This window comes from Delphinapterus leucas, chromosome 5 (genome assembly GCF_059928025.1).
Source record: "Delphinapterus leucas isolate spDelLeu-1000000601 "Yukka" chromosome 5, BTC_Dleu_Yukka2, whole genome shotgun sequence".
Lineage (NCBI taxonomy): Eukaryota > Metazoa > Chordata > Mammalia > Artiodactyla > Monodontidae > Delphinapterus > Delphinapterus leucas.
The window spans coordinates 85,608,665-85,632,286 of NC_143133.1; the positions used below are offsets into that span (position 1 = coordinate 85,608,665).

A 23,622-nucleotide genomic window follows, 5' to 3' on the forward strand; every position below is an offset into this window, starting at 1 on the left:
ACATTAAAAAATACTTAATTACTTTTTTGGACATAGATATAATTAGCCCCTAAGTGTAACATATTTCTATCAGATTATGGGGACAGCATCCATACAAGGGATAAAAGATGCCATATATATATATATATATATATATATATATATATATGTATATATATATACTGTATATATACACACACACACAGAAAGGCGAGGGGAGAGGGAGGAAGACTGGAGGGGTGGGGGGAGGGAGAAGTCAACTATGGAACACAGACTGAACCAAAGAGGAATTTCATTCACTCAATATGTTTTTTATAAAACCTTCCTGATATATTCACTAGCATTCTGATAGATCTCACAGAAAATACAAAAGAAACTAAACTCCTGGAAAGAAGGGCTTATGTCTTAACCTACTAAGAAAGATATATAAAATAGCTAAACTATAATACAAGGCAAGGAACTATTTTAAAAAACACTGGAGTGGGACTTGGAAAAAATCAGAAGCCTACAACCATGGACCTTAGAATAAAATATAAATTGGCATACGACAAGGGGAAAAGGTACGCCAAAGCCAGGACAACTGCAAATACGTATGACAAGTTGGTAGAAACAGTTCACTAGTGACAGTGAAGGCCTTAAATACTAGCTGACAAATCTCAAGTTATTCTATAGACCAGTGCTTCTCAACCCTAGCTGCTATTAATTCTAGTGAACTCTAATGTGCAGCCAGTTAAGAATCACTGTATGGATATTGTAGAACCACTGAAGGTTTTTAAGTAGGCAAAAACAGATTAAAACTTATTTTAGGACTATCCTTTTACTAACACAATCAAAAGAAATAGAAAAAATATTTAAAATACTTAACAGTGAAATACAGGCACCATGACATAATTTTATTTCTAAATACTGTCTTTATTCTTTGATCTCATACGTACTAGAAAGTGCTGATGAACAGAAGCAATGAAAGCTGAATAAACTTTTCTTTCACATCTAATTTAATATCCCTTAAATGATGGCTTTGGGATTAATTTACTGGTAAGAAACTACTCTCTCCTTATGGGTTAGACATAATTTCAATTAAAAATTGTGTCAATTAAGATTAACTTCTAGTTAAATATCACTAAGAATCCTTAGATACTGTTCAAAGAATGTGAAAGAAAAATGTGGACCATTTCTTAATAACTCACCTGGATTCACCTTTTCTTTTTACAGTTTCTAAAAACAATGTTGAAAAACTCTTTCTAGCTTGTGGTTGATCTTCACATTCTGAATCTTGTATTCTTTTTTGAGATGTTCCTAACTGTTTCCTCTCTTGTGGTCCTTCTGAAACTTTATCCTCTATTTCTGATACTTTATTCGTTACTTCTACTTTCTTCAAATCATCTTTATCTTCAAAGTTTAACCTAAAAGGTTAAAAGGAAGACATGATGAATGTTCCCACCATTTGTTGAGTTATAAGTATTCCTGAACTCCCTTACAGTAACAATACAACTGCTTACAAAATTTTCCAGTGGGCCTTTATTTAAAAATTATAAATGCTGATGTGTTTCTCTTACACAACATACACAAGGCAAATTGCTCAGAAAAATTAAATTTTGTATTTGTTGATAGAAAAAAATAAGAGAAAAAGAATGACTAAATCATGTAACAAAGAAATGTGTAGCTTAGAACACTAGTTCTCAAACATTTAATATGAATTTGAATCATCTGGAGAATCTTATTAAAATGTAGATTCTGATTCAGTAGGTCTAGCATAGGGTTTGAGATTCTATATTTCTAACAGGCTTCCAGATAATGCCACTGCTCTCGATCCTGAGCTGCAGATCACACTGTGAATAGCAAAATCTTAGAATGTACTTAACTCCTCAGCTCCAAGAATCATACAAGACCCTAGAAAGATATTACACTCATGGCAGAGGTTCCCAATACCAAAGGACCTTGAACAATCTATTTTGCTTCTTAAAGGCCAAAGGGAAAGCCCCAAGAAATGGATGTGGGTTTGCCACAACTCATCCTCAACAAAACTTACTCTTTGCTACCCTGAGATGACCTGATATATACCTACCCTTATAATTAAAAATAACATAGAGAAAATACAAATTGTTTCTCTTAGGAAGTTATAGAAAACTTATTATAAGGAAAAAAAAACATCCTGTGATAAACCATAAAGGAAAAGAATATGAAAAAGAACGTGTATATATATATGTATAACTGAGTCGCTATGCTGTACAGCAGTAATTAACGCAACATTGTAATTCAGCTATACTTCAATAAAACTTTTTTTAAAAAAGAAAAAGATCTGAATATAACAAAATATTCACATATGTCAAATCTGAATATGTGAGTGCCTATTGTTATCTTCTGTATGTCTACAGTATTTTAAAATAAAAATCTTAAAGAAAAAAGAAAAAAACATGCTTTTCCATAGACCATAGAAAAGTTTATCCCCAAACGTCTCTGAAGAACACTTTAAGGCCTTCCATATTAAATATAAACTGAATATATACTGAATGTATATTATGTTTTTCTCAAAACATGTTAATATTCCTCAATACTTACTATAAAATACCTAAAAGACTAAATTACTCACTTTTTAACATAAGATAAAATAGTTATAGTAAGATTAATATCTTTTAAATAAACAAAAATTCACCTTTTTTTGGTTTTATGAGAAATCTCTGTACTTGAAGGCAGCATATTTACTGAATTTTCAGAAGTATAGGTCTCTCTCTTTTGGGCAACAGATGGAATAGTCTTTTGCAATGAAGATGCTTTTGCATCCAGAAGATCAGAAGGTAAGCCAATAGATAAGTAAAATTCCTCATCAGCTTCATTGTGATGATCTTTTAGTTTTTTACTTGACATTTTTCTCGAGTCAGATGTATTGTTAGAATGAACATCAGTTGCCAAAATTTCCTGATGAACCTCATGGGCCTGAACTAGAAGAAAATTACATGAAGATATTAAAAACTCTTTAAATAATAATACTAGAACGAAATGTGCTTTTTAAAATATGGCAACAATTTCATTAGAAAGTTTCCAGAAGACTCACAGGTCATTAAGTTTATAATCAAAGATCTAGGATTAAAATACACAAGTACTTTAAGAGTTCTAATTTATGAAATTAATAAACTGAAAGGTGTATTTGGTTCATGCTCCACAGTTCTAAAATGAATAAAATCCTCAAACAGAGAAAATTCACAGTTAATATTATTGATATAGTAAATTTATTCAAGATTTGAATATAGTCAAACTCAGAGAAGGAGAGATTTGAATAATGGTTGCCAGTGACTGGGAGAAGGGAGAAATTCGGAGTTGTTAATTAACAGGTGTAAAGTTTCAGTTATCCAAGATAAATAAGTTTTAGAGATCTAGAGTACAACATTGTGCCTATACATAACAATACTCTATTGTACACTTAAAAATCTGTTGAGAGGGAAGATCTCATGTAAAAATGTTCTTACTGGGACTTCCCAGGTGGTGCAGTGATTAAGAGTCCACCTGCCAATGCAGGGGACACAGGTTCGAGCCCTGGTCTAGGAAGATCCCACATGCCGCAGAGCAACTAAGCCCATGTGCCACAACTACTGAGCCTGCACTCTAGAGCCCACGAGCCACTATTGAGGCCGTGTGCCACAACTCCTGACCCCGCGTGCTGCAACTACTGAAGCCCGTGTGCTCTAGGGCCCATGCACCACAACTACTGAACCAACATGCTGCAACTACTGAAGCCCACATGCCTAGAGCCCATGCTCTGCAACAAGAGAAGCCACCGCAATGAGCACACTGCAATGAAGAGTAGCCCCCGCCTGCTGCAACTAGAGAAAGCCCGTGCGCAGCAACAAAGACCCAATGCAGCCAAAAATAAATAAAATTTTAAAAAATAAATAAAATAAAATGTTCTTACCACAATAAAATAAAAATTCTTTTAAAGATTTAAATAAATCTTTACATAGCTAAAATAAGTGACAGGTAATCCTAAAGAAATTATGAGATTCAATTTTTAGGTTAAGATATGGGTAAACTAGGGCAGCTAGATGATCATACATATACATACAAATATACATATAGAACAGATACATATATAGTTATATAAAATATATGTATATATAGGGAGAATATTTATATACACATACATCTTTATATCTATACAAAGAGAATATATATTATACACATATATCTTTATAGCTATATAAAGAGAAATATATATTCTCTTAACACTTAACCTTCAAATATCAAAGAAAAAGTAGAATGGCTGGGTAGTACTCATACTGATTCATACTCTCAAAAAGAAAAGATTAAAAATTTAAAATAAGCCAAAATGGCTTTTGGTTCTGGAACAAAATTACATAGACTCACTTTCTCCTGCTTCTCCCTTTAAGTACAACTTAAACAAACAATAATAACAGAACTCTGAAAGCTGGAAGAAGGTATATTTGCTAGGAACCTCAAGCCTTAAGCAACAATGGATAATATGGTGAATCCCCTGTAGCATCAGAAAATGAAACAAACCAAAATACCACTGCTAGAACTCTAAACACTTAAATGTCATTGGAAATAAACTCCACAAAAATAGGCAAGAGCCTTCACATTAAACCAAAACAGGGCAACTATAACAAGACTGAAATACAATGAAGAGTCCCTTAACATAATAACCAAAATGTTGAGGATACAATCAAAATGATTCATCATAATAAAAATTTTAAAAAAAGAAAAAACACTATCTGAAGAAGAAAATATGATCAATGGATGCAAATGGACAATATGAATCAGATGCTGGAATTATTTAACAAGAATTTATTTAAACCAACCACCATAAAAATGTCTTAATGTTCAATTATAAATTCTCTTGAAACAAATGAAAAGACAGAAACTCTCAAAGAAACAGGAGTTACAAAAGAGACCCAGCTTTTGGATCTTAGCCATTATAGCTGTGTAGTGGTATCTAACTGCTGTTTTAATTTAAAATTCCCTAATGACGATAATGATGAACAAATCCACAATGAGATACTACTTCACACCCATTAGGATGGGAAGGGAGGGAGGGAGGGAGGGAAGGAGAAAATAACAAGTTAACAAGTGTTGGTGAGTATATAGAAAAACTGGAACCCTTGCGCACAGCTGGTGGGAATGTAAAATGATGCAGCCACTATGGAAGACAGCTTGGTCGCTCCTCAAGAAATTAAAAATGCAATTACCATATGATCTAATAATTCCTTTTTTGCCTATATATCCAAAAAGACTGAAAGCAGGGGCTGCAAGAGGTACATCTGTGCTCACAGCAACATTATTCACAAAAGACAAAAGGTGGAAACCACCTAAATGTCCATCAATGGATAAATGGACAAAACAAAATATGGTATACATACAGTGAAATATTATTCAGCTTTATAAAGGAAATCCTGACACACGCTACAACCTGGCTGACACTTGAGGACATTATGCTAAGTGAAATAAGCCAGTTGCAAAAGGACAAAAGCTGAACAATTCCACTCATATGAGGTATTTAGAGTAGTCAAATTCAGAAACAGAATGTAGAAGTGTGGTTACCAGAGGCTGGGGGGTAGGGGGAGATTGTTTAATGGGTTCAGTTTTGCAAGATGAATAAGTTCTGTGGATGGATGGTGGTGACAGTTGGACAACCTGACTGTCCTTAATGCCAAAGAACTGTACACTTAAAAATGTTTAAAATGGTAAATTTTGTTATATTATTTTACCGTAATTTTTTAAAATCATTTTTAAAAAGGAATAAAGAGCACAAACAGTGATGTATGTGTAAATATAAACACTGACTGATTAAAACAAAAATAAAGTCTTATAGAGATAAAAGATATCAAAATACATAGCAGAATTAAAATAGAGGATAACAGGAATAAAATATATGACAACAGTACGTCAGTTGGGAATTAGGGAGTTGTTCTAGTTACTCTGTCTGCATAATAAGTAACTCCATGCCTTGGCTGCATAAAACAACCATATATTATGTTCACTTATTCTGTGGGGCCAGAATTTGGCAGGGCACAAGCAGGGATGACTTGTCTCTACTCCATGAAGTCTGGGGCCTGGAACGATTTGAAAGCTTGCTTACTCACATGTCTAACATCTGAGGCTGGCAGGAGGCCGAAGAAATATCGCTGTCTATGTATGTCTGCAAGTAGGCTAGTTTGGGCTTCCTCACAGCATGATGTCTGGGTTATAAGGTAGAGTGTATCCTAAGAGGGAAATAAGGAGAAAGGGAGGGAGCCAAGCAGAAGCCCTTTATGTCCTAACCTTGGAAGTCACACAGTATCACATATACCACATTCTATGATATATGATGTGATATGATATATGATATGATACATACAAACAACCTCACTTACGGGGGTGAGGAAAAATGCTGACCTAAGTAAGGTTAGAAATGGAGTCTGTAAAACTAAAAGCTAAAGAAATTGTACATAACATTGTCATACTAAGTGAAGTAAGTCATACAGACAAAGACAAATATTATATGATATCACTTATATGTGAAATCTGAAAAATAAAACAAAACACAAACAGACTCACAGACACAAAACAAACTTATGGTTACCGAAGAGGAAGGAGGGAGAAGGATAAATTAGGAGTACGGGATTAACAGATACACATTGTCATATATAAAATAAACAACAAGGATTTATTGTGTAGCACAGGGACTATATTCAGTATCTTATAATAACCTATAATGGAAAAGAATCAAGAAAAAAGTATATGTATGTATACACACATATATATATAACCAAATCACTTTTGTTGTACACCTGAAACTAACACAATATTGTAAATTAAGTACAATAAAGAAATTGTACATAAGCACTGTACTCCAGTAGATAAAATTGTTTTCCATGGGTTTAAGTCAACAATTCTGATACTGTTATACATGTATATAGGAATAAAAAGCTAAGTAGGTAGATGGTGAATGGTAAGTGCCAAGTTTCTTACACACAGAGTGGATGTTTACAGATAAGCAAGGCAAAGAAGCAAGAATAACCCATGTGGTAATAAATTACAGTTGGAAACATCAATATGAATTCATGTTTAACTTAATACAGATACAGTTACACAGAAAAATATTTATAGATATGTGTATATATACCAGTTACCATACACACATATATTTCCTTGCTCTGTCAGTTGAGACAGTCTTGAAGCATTAACGCACACCTAGCACCCAGATCTTGGTTCCTAATACCATTCTCCAGTAAAAGGAACCACTGGCTCCTTGGAGAAATGGCTGATTCTAGGGTAAGTTGGGCCTGGAGCATCCTGTAGTTCCAGAAGGTAAGGAAATGTTAAAAACAACAGCAATAACAACAAAAATGGGGTCCATCAAAGGGGCATAGGAGCCAGTGAAAGAGCTTTCTAATGGCCAAAGCTGGAACAGTTTGAGTAACAAATTTAATAAAATAGTACTGGATTATAAACTAAAGTATAAAATAAAGTTTCTACCTCAAAAACTAAAAAAAGGAGCAAAATAAACCCAAACCAAGGACAAGAATGGAGAAAATAAGAGCAGAAATCAATGAAACTAAAAACAGGAAAACACAAAAACTTACTGAAACAAGAAGCTAGTTCTTTTAAAACAGTGAATAAAAATGATAATCCTGTAACAAAATTAACAAAGGCAAAAAGACAAGACACAAATCAACAATATCCAGAATAAAACGGTATATCACAACAGATCCTGCAGCCATTAAAAGGATAACAAAGTGGGGCTTCCCTGGTGGGCAGTGGTTGAGAGTCCACCTGCCAAGGCAGGGGACACGGGTCCGTGCCCCGGTCCAGGAAGATCCCACATGCCGCGGAGTGGCTAGGCCCGTGAGCCATGGCCGCTGAGCCTGCGTGTCCAGAGCCTGTGCTTCGCAACGGGAGAGGCCACAACAGTGAGAAGCCCGTGTACCACAAAAAAAAAAAAAAAAAAGGATAACAAAGTAATACTATGTACAACTTTATGCTGATAAACTCAACAACTTAGAAGAAATGGACCAATTCTTCAAAAACCATAAACTATCAAAAATGTGCCAAGATAAAATAAATAACCTAAATAGTCCTATAACTATTAGAGAACTGAATTTGTAACTTAAAAGCTCTTGAAAAAGAAATGCCACAGACCAGATGATATCACTGGAGAATATTATACCAAAAAATCAGAGAATTAAAATTAATTTTACATAAGCCCTTCTAGGAATTAGAACGGGGAATAATTTCCAACTCATTTTATAAGGTTGGTGAGCATTACCTTGATACCAAAACCATACAAACACAGCATAAAAAAGAAAACTACAGACCACTATCTCTCATTAATTTAGATGCAAAAAATTCTCAAAATTTTAGCAAACTGCATCAAACAATGTATAAAAATTAGTAACACAACATAATTGACATTTATGGTCAACTGCGCTCAACAATGGAATACTTGTTTTTCAAGTGCCCATGAAGCATTCATAAAGGCAGACAATATCTTGGGTCATAAAACAAATAAAACAAATCTTCACAAATTTTAAAGAACTAAAATGAAATGACATAGTGTATATATGCTATGCCATAAAGAAATCAAGACTAGAAATCACTAAGGGAAAGACAACAGGAAAGTCCAGAAGTATATTCATTTAGCATAATGTTTCTAAGGTTCTTCCATGTTGTAGCATGTATCAGAACTTCATTCCTTTTTATGGTTGAATAATATTCCACTCTACACATGTATCACATGTTGTTTGTCCATTCACTCGTTCATGGGACAATTTGGTTGTTTCCACCTTTTGGGTATTATGAATCATACTGCTATGAACATTGGGGTGTAAGTATCTGTTTGAGTTCCTGTTTTCAATTCTTTTGAATATAAACCTAGAAGTAGAAATGCTACTTAATACCTAATTTTTTGAGGAACCACCAAACTTTTTCCACTGGCTGCATAATGCATGTGGGTTTCTATAAATTCCACATCCTCAACATCTTTTATTTTATTTAAAAAGTAATAATATCCATCCTAATATGTATAAAGTGGTATCTCTGTGGGGTTTTGATTTGCATTTCCCTAATGACTAACAATGTTGAACAACTTTTCATGTAGTTGTTATCAGCTTGCCAGATGCATAGCAAGCCAAAATGCTGAGACAACAAAGTTTGCAGCAAAGAGAGGGTTTATTTGCAAGGCAGCCAAGCAAGATGATCTGAGGCATGGGGAGCTTGGGGAAAGGTGACTGAAAAAAAGTTGCAATAATCATCACTCTGCACAGGCCTCTGCACGGTCAAAAGGTTACTGGAGTGGACCCTTAAGCATAACCAGTTGAAGGGTGGTCCTATTCAGTCTTAACCAGCTCAGCACAAACCAGATGCAGCTGACCTGAAGTTCCCAGAAAACAACTCAGGCAAATATCTTGTTCAGGTTATAAGCCACTTGAAGGACATGCAAGTCTGAAAGCAAACTCAATTAGTGAAGGCAGGTAAAACACATTCATTGGCCAACTGGACAAATGTCTATTCAAGTCCTCTTCTCTTTTCAGTTGGGATGTTTATTCTTGCTGTTGTTGAGTTACAGGAAGTCTTTATGTATTCTGGATATAAATCCCTTATTACAGGGGTCCCCAACCCCCAGGCCACGGACCAGTACTGGTCCATGGCCTGTTAGGAACTGGGCCACACAGCAGGAGGTGAGCAGTAGGTGAATGAGCAAAGCTTCACCTGTATTTACAGATGCTCCCCATTGCTCGCATTACCACCTGAGCCCCACCTCCTGTCAGATCATCTGTGGCATTAGATTCTCATAGGAGCACGAACCCTACTGTGAACTGCACATGCAAGGGATCTAGCTTGCATGCTCCTTATGAGAATCGAATGTGAGGTAGAACAGAGGTGGTGACTCTAGCGCTGGGGAGCAGATGCAAATACAGATTATCATTAGCAGAGAGGTCTGACTGCACAGAGACCATAATAAATCAATTGCTTGCAGACTCATATCAAAACCCTATCAGTGACTGGCAAGTGAAAACAAGCTCAGGGCTCCCACTGATGCTGCATTATGGTGAGTTGTATAATTATTTCATTGGATCTTACAATGTAATAATAATAGAAATAAAGTGCACAATAAAGGTAATGTGCTTGAATCATACCAAAACCACCCGCCCCCCCCCCCCCCCAGTCCATGGAAAAATTGTCTTCCACAAAACCGCTCCATGGTGCCAGAAAGGTTGGAGACCACTGCCTTATGAGATATACTATATGCAATTATTTTCCCCCATTTTGTGGGTTATCCTTTCATGCTATTGATAGTACCCTTCACACACTTTTGAAGGACATAAATATATGACATATTTGTTCTTAAGTAGAAAACCTAAATGACGCAAAAATATGAATTTTCACAAAATTACTATACAAATTAAACGCAACTTTAGTTAAAATCACAACAAAATTTTATTGGAAACTGAATAAACAAAATTCATAGAAATTAAAAAGGTCTAAGAATGGCAGAAGAGTGGCATGTATCAGAAGTATATATATAAATAGATACCTTTATATCAGCATGTGCTATAAAACTACAATTAGTAAAACAGTATTGTGTTGACATTAAGAATAAACAAATGGACCAAAATTCAAAAGTATATTGAATGATATATGAGATTTAATACATGATAAAAGTAGCACATTCATATGAGAATGGATTATGTAATTAATAAAAGGAACTAGCACAACTGACCATAAGGAAGAAAATAAAATTATAACATTATGCCACATTATACACTAAAGCACATTCCAGATGGATTAAGAATTTAAATTAAAAAGAAAAAAAGATGTTAAGATGAAAATCTAAGATATTACATATACCATTAGGATAAAACAGACCTTTTAACCAAAACAGGAAACTCAAAAGCTATTGAAAAAAACAAACACACACACATTTGACAATTAAAATAAAAAATGTTATCCATCATATAAGATACTATAAACAAAATCTGTAATAGTCTAGGGATCATTTGGAAAAATATCTGATAAATAACAGATAAATTACACAAATTACAGATAAACAGTTACAGATATTCAATTTAAAGATCTCCCATAAACTAGAAAAAACAAATGGGCAAAGGATATGAAAAGATAAAAAGGTATTTCAAATAGCCAGTAAACTTATGAAAAGGTGTTCAAACTCAGTGGTAATCACTAAAGTAATATTGAGATCAGTTAACAGTGATCAAATTGGCAAAAAGTTCAATAGAATAGTAAATACTCTATCAGGTGAAAGGTACTTTCTTACATTGCTTGTATAAAAGGAAATTGTAAAAGCCTCTTCTGAAAGCATGCGTGCACGCACACACACGTTTATATATGTGTTCGTTCAGGAGCACCAATGAAGATATGGAAGGATTCAAGGCTACCTCAGCAGGATGAGGGGAGTAATGATTAGTAGCTTTTTCTTTTAAATCTTTGACTCACCTCAAATGAAGGACTTTTCTAATTTGAAAAATGCAAATAAAACTTTAAAAACTGGCGGCACATATAAATGACTGAAGGAAATGCAACAGAGAGAAAAAGAACACTGACCACATATATTCAAATATCAAATCATTATGTTGTATTCCTGAAACTAATATTATGTAAATTATACCTTAGTTAAAAAAAAATGCTCAAGGAGCCCATGGAGAGGCCCACATGGGAGGAAATTAAGGCTTCCTGCCGGCAACCAGACCCACATGAGTGTCATCTTGGAAATTCATCCTTAGCCCCAGTCAAGCCTTCAGATGACTGCAACCCTGGCTATCATCCCGACTACCACCTCATGAGATTACAAGCCAGCACCACCTAACTAAGCTGCTTCTGAATTCCTGACCCACAGAAACTGTATGATGATAAATATTTAAAAAAAAAAAAAAAGAAGAAAAGAAAAAAAGAAAAATCTACTTGAAAACTCTTAAAGCTATGGTCCCTATAATAATTCTTAGTTAATGTCTCTTACCACATCCTATGAACAACGCTCCTACCACTAAAACAAAAACACACATAATAATCAGATAAAACTTATTATTCCGCAAATCAAAACAACAATGAGGTACCACCTCACACCAGTCGGAATGGCCATCATTAAAAAGTCTACAAATAATAAACGCTGGAGAGGGTGTGGAGAAAAGGGAACCCTCTTACACTGTTGGTAGGAATGTAAATTGGTGCAGCCACTATAGAAAACAGTATGAAGGTTCCTCAAAACACTAAAAATAGGGTTTCCCTGGTGGCGCAGTGGTTGAGAGTCCACCTGCCAATGCAGGGAACACGGGTTCGTGCCCCGGTCCAGGAAGATCCCACATGGCGCAGATCGGCTGGGCCCATGAGCCATGGCCGCTGAGCCTACACATCCAGAGCCTGCGCCTCTGGAGCCTGTGCTCTGCAACAGGAGAGGCCACAACAGTGAGAGGCCCGTGTACCGCAAAAAAAAAAAAAAAAACAAAAAACTAAAAACAGAGTTGCCAAATGATCCAGCAATCCCACTCCTGGTCATATACCCAGATAAAACGATAATTCGAAAAGATACTTGCACCCCTTTGTTCATAGCAGCACTATTTACAATAGCCAAGACATGGAAACAACCTAAATGTCCACAGTTGGATGAATGGATAAAGATGTGGCACATATATACAATGGAATATTACTCAGCCATTAAAAAGAAAGAAGTAATGCCACTTGCAGCAACATGGATAGACCTAGAGATTATCAGACTAAATGAAGTAAGTCAGAAAGACAAATACCATATATCACTTATATGTGGAATCTAAAATACAACACAAATGAACATATCTATGAAACAAAAATGAACTCACAGATATAAAGAACACACTTGTGGTTGCCGAGGGGAAGTGGGGAGGGAAGGATTGGGAGCTTGGGATTAGCAGATGCAAACTATTATATATAGGACGGATAAACAACAAGGTCCTACTATAGCACAGGGAACTATATTCAGTATCGTATGATAAACCATAATGGAAAAGAATATATATGTATAACTGAGTCACTCTGCTGTGTAGCAGAAATTAAACACAACATTGTAAATCAACTATATTTCAATAAAATTTAAAAAAAAAACTTATTCATGTTTTTTTAAAAAAAAAAAAATACACTGACAGTGGACTTAAGAGGGACTCAGAAACAACTTCATCCATTTCACAATTCTGTCTAGGCTGACCCTGACCTTGTGACTCAAGCCAACATCTGTGCTACCTTCAGCATTTCTCTTTTCTTTTTTTTTGCGGTACGCGGGCCTCTCACTGTTGTGGCCTCTCCTGTTGCGGAGCACAGGCTCCGGACGCGCAGGCTCAGCGGCCATGGCTCACGGGCCCAGCCGCTCCGCGGCATGTGGGATCTTCCCGGACCGGGGCACGAACCCGTGTCCCCTGCATCAGCAGGCGGACTCTCAACCACTGCGCCAGCAGGGAAGCCCCTAACTCTTTAAATATATCTAGGCAAATATCACCCATGGGGATGCTACCAACCTGATTTGTTGACAGCTTCACTTGGTTCCACAATTAACTGCAGAGGGGCTTCTTTCTTCCTTGAAGAAACTGTACCTGACTTTGGATGTGATTTCTGGCACTGAGTCTAAAAGAGATACAACATTAGATCTATTCTATTAAATTACCAATTTTGATTAAACACATTTGTTCTTAAATTGAAAAAAGAAAGTATTTTTAAAAACAATAAACCAGCTGGTAAAGCTGCATACTTAACTCCTTAGAAACCAATTTCATAGTAAAGCTGAAATTTCATATAACCTATCACAGAAGCAATGTTGCTCTGAACAACTTTTAAAAACCTATTCTGCCAGAAGACTGGAAAAATAAATTACCGTATAGTCATATATCACAATATCACAAATACAACAGTGAAAGGAACAAACTACAGCATACATGAATGATTATGTTAAACAAAAAGAAAGTCACACAAGTATATAATCCCATTTATGTTAAGTTCAGAATAGATGCAAAAACATGTAAAACACTAAATATATATAGTATTTAGAAATTCACTCTATGCAGGAAAGAGTTAATGCACCAGGCCTGATCACTTAAAAACCTGCTTACAGGACTAGCCCTTGGCTGGCACACAGAGTCTTGGCTTTCAGAATGTTTCCTCCATTACCAACTGGAACCTGTTACGCCAGCCTGCCTAGACTGTTTGTATAAACAATGTGATTTATGGTGAACACCTTCCTTCTTTCCTTCAGAGAATACAGAATTTTGGTGGGCAGAAAGTACCAGTATAACCAGCTCCCAATAAAAACAGGCTAAATCTCAAAAGGCTTCCCAGGGCAGAAAGACTGTACATGTTTTATAGCATTTTACTGCTGGATGCAAAGAGTGCACTCTGTGTGGCCCCTTTGGAGAGCCTGACATGGATTCCGCCATACTCTGCCTGATGCGTACTTTTCTCTTACTGATCTGGCTGTGTATCCTGACTGTATGCCTATAACAAATCTCAGTCATGAGTACAACTAACTACAAGTGGAGTCTCATGAGTCCTATCTAGTGAAGCACCCAACATGTGAATGGTAGCAGGACCTGTCTTAAGTAGTGAAAGAAATATTGACACAAATGTCAGCACACACGCACCTGTGGTAAAGCTATAAAGCAAAAGATGGGAATGATGAACATGAAATTCAACACAGTGGTTACCTCTGTGCAGGGAGGAGAGGCAAAAGAGTAAGATCACAAAGGGGCACACAGGTGCTTCAAAGGTACTGGTATTTCTAACATTGAGAAATGGGCACATGGGTGTTCATTTATGTTATTTTTAATACCTTATGTACATAACATGCTTTCTTTTGAAAATTTGAAATATATCAAGTCGTAAATTTTTTAATTCTAGAAAAGAGAAATCTCATTCACACATTACAAGTGGGAAAGTAAAATAATAGACCATTCTGAAGAAAAAATTGACAATACTTAACAATTTCGTTTTAAAAGTACATATCCTAGAGAAATTCAATTTACAAATGCAAACAAGGAGGCATAAACAAAGGTGCTCACTACATCATTATTATAATGAATAGAGGGAAAAAAATCTAAAACTCTACCAATAGGGAAATATGTAAATAATGGAGCTACTACATTGCTAGTTCAGCAGATACACTATGGAACTCAATTATGTAAAGTAACAAAAGCAAGTTTTCATTATATTCTACTCCCTTTTGAAACCTCACCAGGATTTTTTTTAATGCATTCTTTTTTTTTTTAATTTATTTTATTTATTTATTTTTGTCGGCATTGGGTCTTTGCTGCTGTGCGCAGGCTTTCTCTAGTTGTGGCGAGTGGGGGCTACTCTTCGTTGCAGTGTGCTGGCTCCTCATTGAAATGGTTCTCCTGTTGTGGAGCACAGACTCTAGGCGCACAGGCTTCAGTAGTTGTGGCACATGGGCTCAGTAGTTGTGGCTCGTGGGATCTAGAGTGCAGGTTCAGTAGCTGTGGCACACAGGCTTAGCTGCTCCACGGCATGTGGGATCTTCCCAGACCAGGGATCAAACTCGTGACCCCTGCATTGGCAGGCAGATTCTTAAGCAATGCATCACCAGGGAAGTCCCACTAAGGATTTTTTTAAATGTATAAACCCAGAAGGATGAAGAGAAAGAGAAGGGAGTAGATGAGAGACATCAATAAACTCTTTTAGGTTGGAAAGCAGATTAGTAGCAGCCCAGAAAGACCAGAAACATGCTAACAATGAAGTAAGCCCAGAAGCCGACAGATTTATGTTTAAGGAGAAACGCATAAGCTCAGTTTTTCAAGGTACAATGCACCTCTAAAAGAGGGGCTCCAGGTAGGGCCTGCAAACAGAAGAGTTGTTAAAGGATGTATGGGGGGAGCAGAGTCAAGATGGCGGAGTAGGAGGACATGGAATTTGTGTCTCCACACAGCTAGAGCATCTACCAGGCACTAGTGGGGGACCTCAGACACCTATGCGGACAGGAGGAACCCCCAAGTGACCAGGTGGGACACGTGGGGAGGAAAAGTAGAGGCTATACGGGACCAGTGCCCCTGAGGGGTGGCTGGGGGAGGGGAGGAGTTCCCATGTTCAGGAGGGGCCCACCCATGGTGAGGGGATTGGCAGGACAGGGAGAGACTTTCAGGGGATTGGGGAATCAGAGGGGAACGTGGCCAGAGTTTCCCCCAAGCTCTTGGTCCCCAGTTAGTCTGCTGGGGTCCCAGGCCAAAACCCCTACACTCAAGGTCCCCTCAGGCACTTTTTTTTTTTTTTTTTGCGGTACGCGGGCCTCTCACTGCTGTGGCCTCTTCTGTTGCGGAGCACAGGCTCCGGATGTGCAGGCTCAGCGGTCATGGCTCACGGGCCTAGCCGCTCCGCGGCATGTGGGATCTTCCCGGACCGGGGCACAAACCCGTGTCCCCTGCATCGGCAGGCAGACCCTCAACCACTGTGCCACCGGGGAAGCCCCCCTCAGGGACTTTTCCAGCCCCATGGGTCTTGAATCTAGGTCCTGCCACCCCACAGCAAAGGCCTTCTCTGGTTTGTTTGGTTTTTTTTCTTTTTTTTCCCTGTTCTGGTTCTGTTTTACCTTGTTGTTGTTTCATTTATACATATATTTTCTAATAAATTTTTACTTTTCTAATTTTATTTTATTTTTTATTCTTTGTTATACTTTTGCCTTTTGTTTTTGTTTTGTTTTGTTTTTCTGCCACACGGTGCAGCTTGTAGGATCTTGGCTCCCAAGCTGGGGGTCAGGCATGAGCTCCTATTGTGGGAACGCCGAGTCCAAACTGCTAGACTAACAGAGAACCTCATACCCCAGGGAATATTAATCAGAGTGAGGTTTCCCAGAGGTCCTCATCTTGGCACCAAGACCCAGCTCCACCCAACTGCTTGCAAGCTCCAGTGCCATACACCTCAGGCCAAACAACCTGTAAGACAGGAACACAGCCCCACCCACCAAAAAAATAAAAAGATGAGACGACAAAAAAATATGTTACAGATGAAGAAGCAAGGTAAAAACCTACAAGACCAAATAAATGAAGAAGAAATAGGCAACCAACCTGAAAAAGAATTCAGAGTAATGATGGTAAAGATGTTCCAAAATCTCAGAAATAGAATGGAGGCATGGATCGAGAAAATACAAGAAATATATAACAAAGACCTAGAAGAACTAAAAAACAGTGATGAACATCACAATAACTAGAATGAAAAATACTCTAGAAGGAATCAATAGCAGAATACCTGAGGCGGATGAACAAATAAGTGAGCTGAAAGAGAATAGTGGAAATAACTGCCCAAGAGCAGAATAAAGAAAAAAGAAAGAAGAGAATTGAGAACGGTCTCCGAGACCTCTGGGACAACATTAAATGCACCAATATCTGAATTATAGGGGTCCCAGAAGAAGAAAAGAAAGAGAAAGGGTCAGAAAAAATATTTGAAGAGATTATAGTTAAAAACTTCCCTAACATGGGAAAGGAAATAGCCACCCAAGTCCAGGAAGCACAGGGAGTCCTATACAGGATAAACCCTAGGAGAAACACACCAAGACACATATTAATCAAACTAACAAAAATTAAATTCAAAGCAAAAATACTAAAAGCAGCAAGGGTAAAGCAACAAATAACATACAAAGGAATCCCCACACAGTTATCAGCTTATTTTTCAGCAGAAACTCTGCAGGCCAGAAGGGAGTGGCAGGATATATTTCAAGTGATAAAAGGGAAAAACCTACAACCAAGATTACTCTACCCAGCAAGGATCTCATTCACATTTGATGGACAAATCAAAATGTTTACAGATAAGCAAAAGTTAAGAGAATTCAGCACCACCAAACCAGCTTTATGACAAATGTGAAACGAACTTCTCTAGGCGGAAAAGAAAAAGACCCACAAAAACAAACCAAGACAATTAAGAAAATGGTAATAGGAACATAGGTATCAATAATTACCTTGAATGTAAATGGATTAAATGCTCCAACCAAAATACACAGATTGGCTGAATGGATACAAAAACAAGACCCATATATATGCTGTCTACAAGAAACCCACTTCAGATCTAGGGACACATACAGACTGAAAGTGAGGGGATGAAAAAAGACATTCCATGAATATGGAAGCCAAAAGAAAGCTGGAATAGCAATACTCATGTAAGACAAAACAGACTTTAAAATGAAGACTGTTACAAGAGATAAGGAAGGACACTACATAATGATCAAGAGATCCAAGAAGAAGATATAACAATTATAAGTATTTATGTACCCAACATAAACATAAGGCAAATGCTAGCAGCCATAAAAGGGGAAAACAACAGTAACACAATAATAGTGGGGGACTTAAAACACCCCACTCACACCAGAGGACAGATCGTCCAGACAGAAAATAAGTAATGAAATACCAGCTTTAAATGACACAATAGACCAGACAGGTTTAATTGAAATTTACAGGACATTCCACCCAAAAGCAGCAGAATACACTTTCTTCTCAAGTGCACATGGAACATTCTCCAGGATAGATCACATCTTGGGTCACAAATCAAGCCTCGCGTTATTTAAGAAAACTGAAATCGTATCAAGCATCTTTTCCGACCACAAGGCTATGAGATTAGAAATCAATTATAGGAAAAAAACTGTAAAAAAAAAAAAATACATATGGAAGCTAAACAGTGTGCTGCTAAATAACCAAGAGATCACTGAAGAAATCAAAGAGGAAATAAAAAATACATAGAAACAAATGACAATGAAAACACAATGGCCCCAAACCTATGGGACACAGCAAAAGCAGTTCCAAGAGGGAAGTTTATAGCAATTCAATGTCACCTCAAGAAACAAAAAAACTCTCAAATAAATGATCTAATCTTACACCTAAAGCAAAAAGAGAAAGAAGAACAAAGAAATCCCAAAATTAGTAGAAGGAAAGAAGTCATAAAGATCAGACCAGAAATAAATGAAACAGAAATGAAGAAAATAATAGCAAAGATCAATGAAACTAAAAGTTGGTTCTTTGAGAAGATAAACAAAATTGATAAACACTTAGCCAGGATCATCAAGAAAAAAAGGGAGAGAACTCAAATCAATAAAATTAGAAATGAGGGACTTCCCTGGTGGCACAGTGGTTAAGAATCATGCCTGCCAATGCAGGGGACACAGGTACAAGCCCTGGTGCAGGAAGATCCCACATGCCGCGGAGCAACTAAGCCCGTGTGCCATAACTACTGAGCCTGCACTCCAGAGCCCATGAGCCACAACTACTGAGCCCATGAATCACAACTACTGAAGCCACTCACTCTAGGGCCTGCGCTTCGCAACAAAAGAAGCCATAGCAATGAGAAGCATGCGCAGCACAACGAAGAGTAGCCCCCGCTCACCAAAACTAGAGAAAGCTCACGTGCAGCAACGAAGACCCAATGAAGACAAAAATAAATTAATTAAATAAATTTGTAAAAAAAAAAGTTAGAAATGAAAAAGGAGCAATTACAACTGACATCACAGAAATACAAAGAATTATAAGACACTACTACAAGCAACTATATGCCAATAAAATGGAAAACCCAGAAGAAATGGACAAATTCTTGGAAAGGTACAAACTTCCAAGACTGAACCAAGAAGAAATAGAAAATATAAACAGACCAATCACAAGTAATGAAATCTAAACTGTAACTAAAAATCTTCCAACAAACAAAAGTCCAGGACCAGATGGCTTCACAGTTGAATTCTACCAAGCGTTTAGAGAAGAGTTAACACCTATCATTCTCAAACTCTTCCAAAAAATTGCAGAGATGAACACTCCCAAACTCATTCTGTGAGGCCACCATCACCCTGATACCAAAACCAGACAAAGATATCACAAGAAAAGAAAATTACAGACCAATATCACTGCTGAACATAGACGCAAAAATCCTCAACAAAATACTAGCAAACAGAATCTAACAACACATTAAAAGGATCATACACCATGATCAAGTGGGATTTATCCCAGGGATGCAAGGATTCTTCAATAAATGCAAATTAATCAATGTGATACACCACATTAACAAACTGAAGAATAAAAACCATATGGTCATCTCAATAGATGAAGAAAAAGCTTTTGACAAAATTCAACACCCATTTATGATAAAAACTCTCCAGAAAGAGGGCTTAGATGGAACCTACCTCTACATAATAAAGGCCATATACAACAAACCCACAGCAAACATCATTCTTAGTGGGGAAAAACTGAAAGCATTTCCTCTAAGATCAGGAACAAGACAAGGATGTCCACTCTCACCACTATTATTCAACATAGTTTTGGAAGTTTTAGCCACAGCAATCAGAGAAGAAAAAGAAATAAAAGGAATCTAAATTGGAAAAGAAGAAGTAAAACTGCCACTGTTTGCAGATGACATGATGCTATACATAGAGAATCCTAAAGATGCCACCAGAAAACTACTAGAGCTAATCAATGGATATGGTAAAGTTGCAGGATACAAAATTAATGCACAGAAATCTCTTGCATTCCTATACACTAACAACGAAAGATCAGAAAGAGAAATTAAGGAAACAATCCCATTCAGCATTGCAACAAAAAGAATAAAATAAAATACCTAGGAATACCTCCCTAAGGAGGCAAAAGACCTGTACACAGAAAACTGTAAAACACTGATGAAATCAACTGTAAAACACTGATGAAAGAAATCAAAGATGACACAAACAGATGGAGAGATATACCATGTTCTTGGATGGGAAGAATCAATACTGTGAAAATGACTATACTACACAAAGCAATCTACAGATTGAATGCAATCCCTATCAAATTACCAATGTCATTTTTCACAGAACTAGAACAAAAATTTTTTTCATTTGTATGGAAGCACAAAAGACCCCAAATAGCCAAAGCAATCTTGCAAAAGAAAGATGGAGATGGAGGAATCAGGCTCCCTGACTTCAGACTGTACTACAAAGCTAGAGTCATCAAGACAGTATGGTACTGGCACAAAAACAGAAATACAGATCAATGGTACATGATAGAAAACCCAGAAATAAACTCACACACCTATGGTCAACGAACTTATGACAAAGGAGGCAAGAATATACAATGGAGAAAAGACAGCCTCTTCAATAAGTGGTGTTGGGAAAGCTGGACAGCTACATATAAAAGAATGAAATTAGAACACTCCCTAACACCATACACAAAAATAAACTCAAAATGGATTACAGACCTAAACGTTAAGGCCAGACACTATAAAACTCTTAGAGGAAATCATAGGAAGAACATTCTATGACATAAATCACAGCAAGGTCCTTTTTGACCCACCTCCTAGAGTAATGAAAATAAAAACAAAAATAAACAAATGGGACCTAATTAAACGTAAAAGCTTTTACACAACAAAGGAAACCATAAACAAGATGAAAAGACAACCCTCAGAATGGGAGAAAATATTTGCAACAAAACAACAGACAAAGGATTAATCTCCAAATTATACAAACAGCTCGGCCAGCTCAATATAAAAAAAAACACAATCCAATCAAAAAATGAGTGGAAGACCTAAATAGACATTTCTCAGAACAAGTTATACAGATAGTCAACAAACATATGAAAAGATGCTCAACATCACTAATCATTAGAGAAATGCACATCAAAACTATAATGAGGTATCATCTCACGCTGGTCAGAATGGCCATCATCAAAAAATCTACAAACAATAAATGCTGGAAAGGGTGAGGAGAAAAGGGAACCCTCCTGCACTGCTGGTGGGAATGTAAATTGATACAGCCACTGTGGAGAACAGTATGGAGGTTCCTTAAAAAACTAAAAATAGAACTACCATATGACCCAGCAATCCCACTACCGGGCATATACCCTGAGAAACCGTAATTCAGAAAGACACATGTACCCCAATGTGCACTGCAGCAATATTTACAATAGCCAGGTCATGGAAACAACCTAAACGTCTACTGACAGATGAATGGATAAAAGAAGATGTGGTGTATATATATATATACATATATATATTTCATTCCATTTTATGTATATATATATGTATATGTATATATATACATATACATATATATGTACATATACATATATATGTACATATGTATATATATACATATATACGTTTCATTCCATTTCATTCCTTTTTATGGCTGAGTAATATTCCATTATATATATGTGTATATATATAATGGAATATTACTCAGCCATAAAAAGGAATGAAACTGGGTCATCTGAGGATATGTGGATGGACCTAGAGTCTGTCATACAGAGTGAAGTAAGTCAGAAAGAGAAAAACAAATTTCATATATTAATGGATATATGTGGAATCTAGAAAAATAGTACAGATGAACCTATTTCCAGGGCATGAATAGAGACGCAGATGTAGTGGATGGACGTGTGAACACAGAGGCAGAAGGGGAGGGTGGGATGAACTGGGAGATTAGGTTTGATATAAAAACGCTACCACGTGTAAAATAGATAGCTAGTGGGAACCTGCAGTATAGCACAGGGAGGACAGCTTGGTGCTCTGTGATGACCTAGAAGGGCGGGATGGTGGGGGATGCGAGGGAGGTCCAAGAGGCAGGGAATATATGTAGACATATAGCTGATTCACTGTGTTGTACAGCAGAAACTAACACAACATTGTAAAGCAATTATACTCCAATAGGAACTTGCCTGGTGGTGCAGTGGTTAAGAATCTGCCTGCCAATGCAGGGGACACAGGTTCGAGCCCTGGTCCGGGAAAATTCCACATGCCGCAGAGCAACTAAGCCCATGCACCACAACTACTGAGCCTGAGCTCTAGAGCCTGCGAGCCACAACTACTGAAGCCCGCGCGCCTAAAGCCCATGCTCTGCAACAAGAAAAGCCACCGCAATGAGAAGCCTGCACACCGCAACCAAGAGTAGCCCCAGCTCGCCACAACAAGAGAAATCCCACACGCAGCAACGAAAACCCAACGCAGCCAAAAATAAAAATAATAAAATAAAATAAATAAAAATTTAAAAAATTATACTCCAATAAAAAAAATATCTGTAATAAAATTTTTTTTAATTTTTAAATATAAGTATAGAAAGCACTCAGTCACTGAGTCCCTCCTCTTCCTACCCAAACAGAAGATTAGATGTTTACTCCCTTGAGTTTTGAATCAGAGAGACTGTGAGCTCAAAGACATGAAATATAACTGAAGGTAAGAGTAACACATTGAAAACAGAAATATTAAGTGCAAGTATTCAAATTGCACCTTTCCCCTTGCTCACCTGGCTGAGAACATTCAGAATCAGACCCCTAAGCAGGAAAGAATTCTTTGTCAGAAAAACTTATCAAGTCAAGAGAAAAAAACCTGCAGATATTAACAACTGGACATCCACAATGATGTGGCCCAGACAAATCATACCATGGTGAAATCTACCAATGTACAACTCTAACTCTGCAAATACAGCTTCCAATCACCATTTTAGTTTTTCTTCCTTAAAAGTGAGACCGATAAGGATCACTGGACCACTGGACATTTGACAAAAAGCTCTAGTGTAAAAGGTAATGAGCAAAGTAAGCAAAAAAGGTACTTGTATGAAACAGGAACTCTTAGAAGAAATCTTAATTAAAAGAATTAGAAGAACCTAACATCGAGGAATATCATGAAATTTCAAATCAATAAAGACAGATGACAAGATTCTCAAAGTTTGCAAACATGAAA

The 23,622-nt window shown here is 36.9% G+C and overlaps 1 protein-coding gene across 4 annotated transcripts in view; it reads right to left on the minus strand.

The window, feature by feature from the left end:
- The window catches only part of CENPC (centromere protein C), a 91,154-nt gene that overhangs the window by 56,757 nt on the left and 10,775 nt on the right, over positions 1–23,622 (minus strand). For all 4 annotated transcript variants that reach the window (XR_002642964.3, XM_022561684.3, XM_022561683.2 and 1 more), the window contains exons 5-7: positions 13,470–13,575; positions 2,633–2,918; positions 1,167–1,382 (exon numbers count right to left, since the gene is read on the minus strand). Coding sequence is in view for 3 of the 4 variants with exons in the window: in XM_022561684.3 (XP_022417392.1) it covers positions 1,167–1,382; positions 2,633–2,918; positions 13,470–13,575 (608 nt within the window). In the remaining variant the exon portion in view is untranslated. The remainder of the gene's footprint in view (positions 1–1,166; positions 1,383–2,632; positions 2,919–13,469; positions 13,576–23,622) is intronic.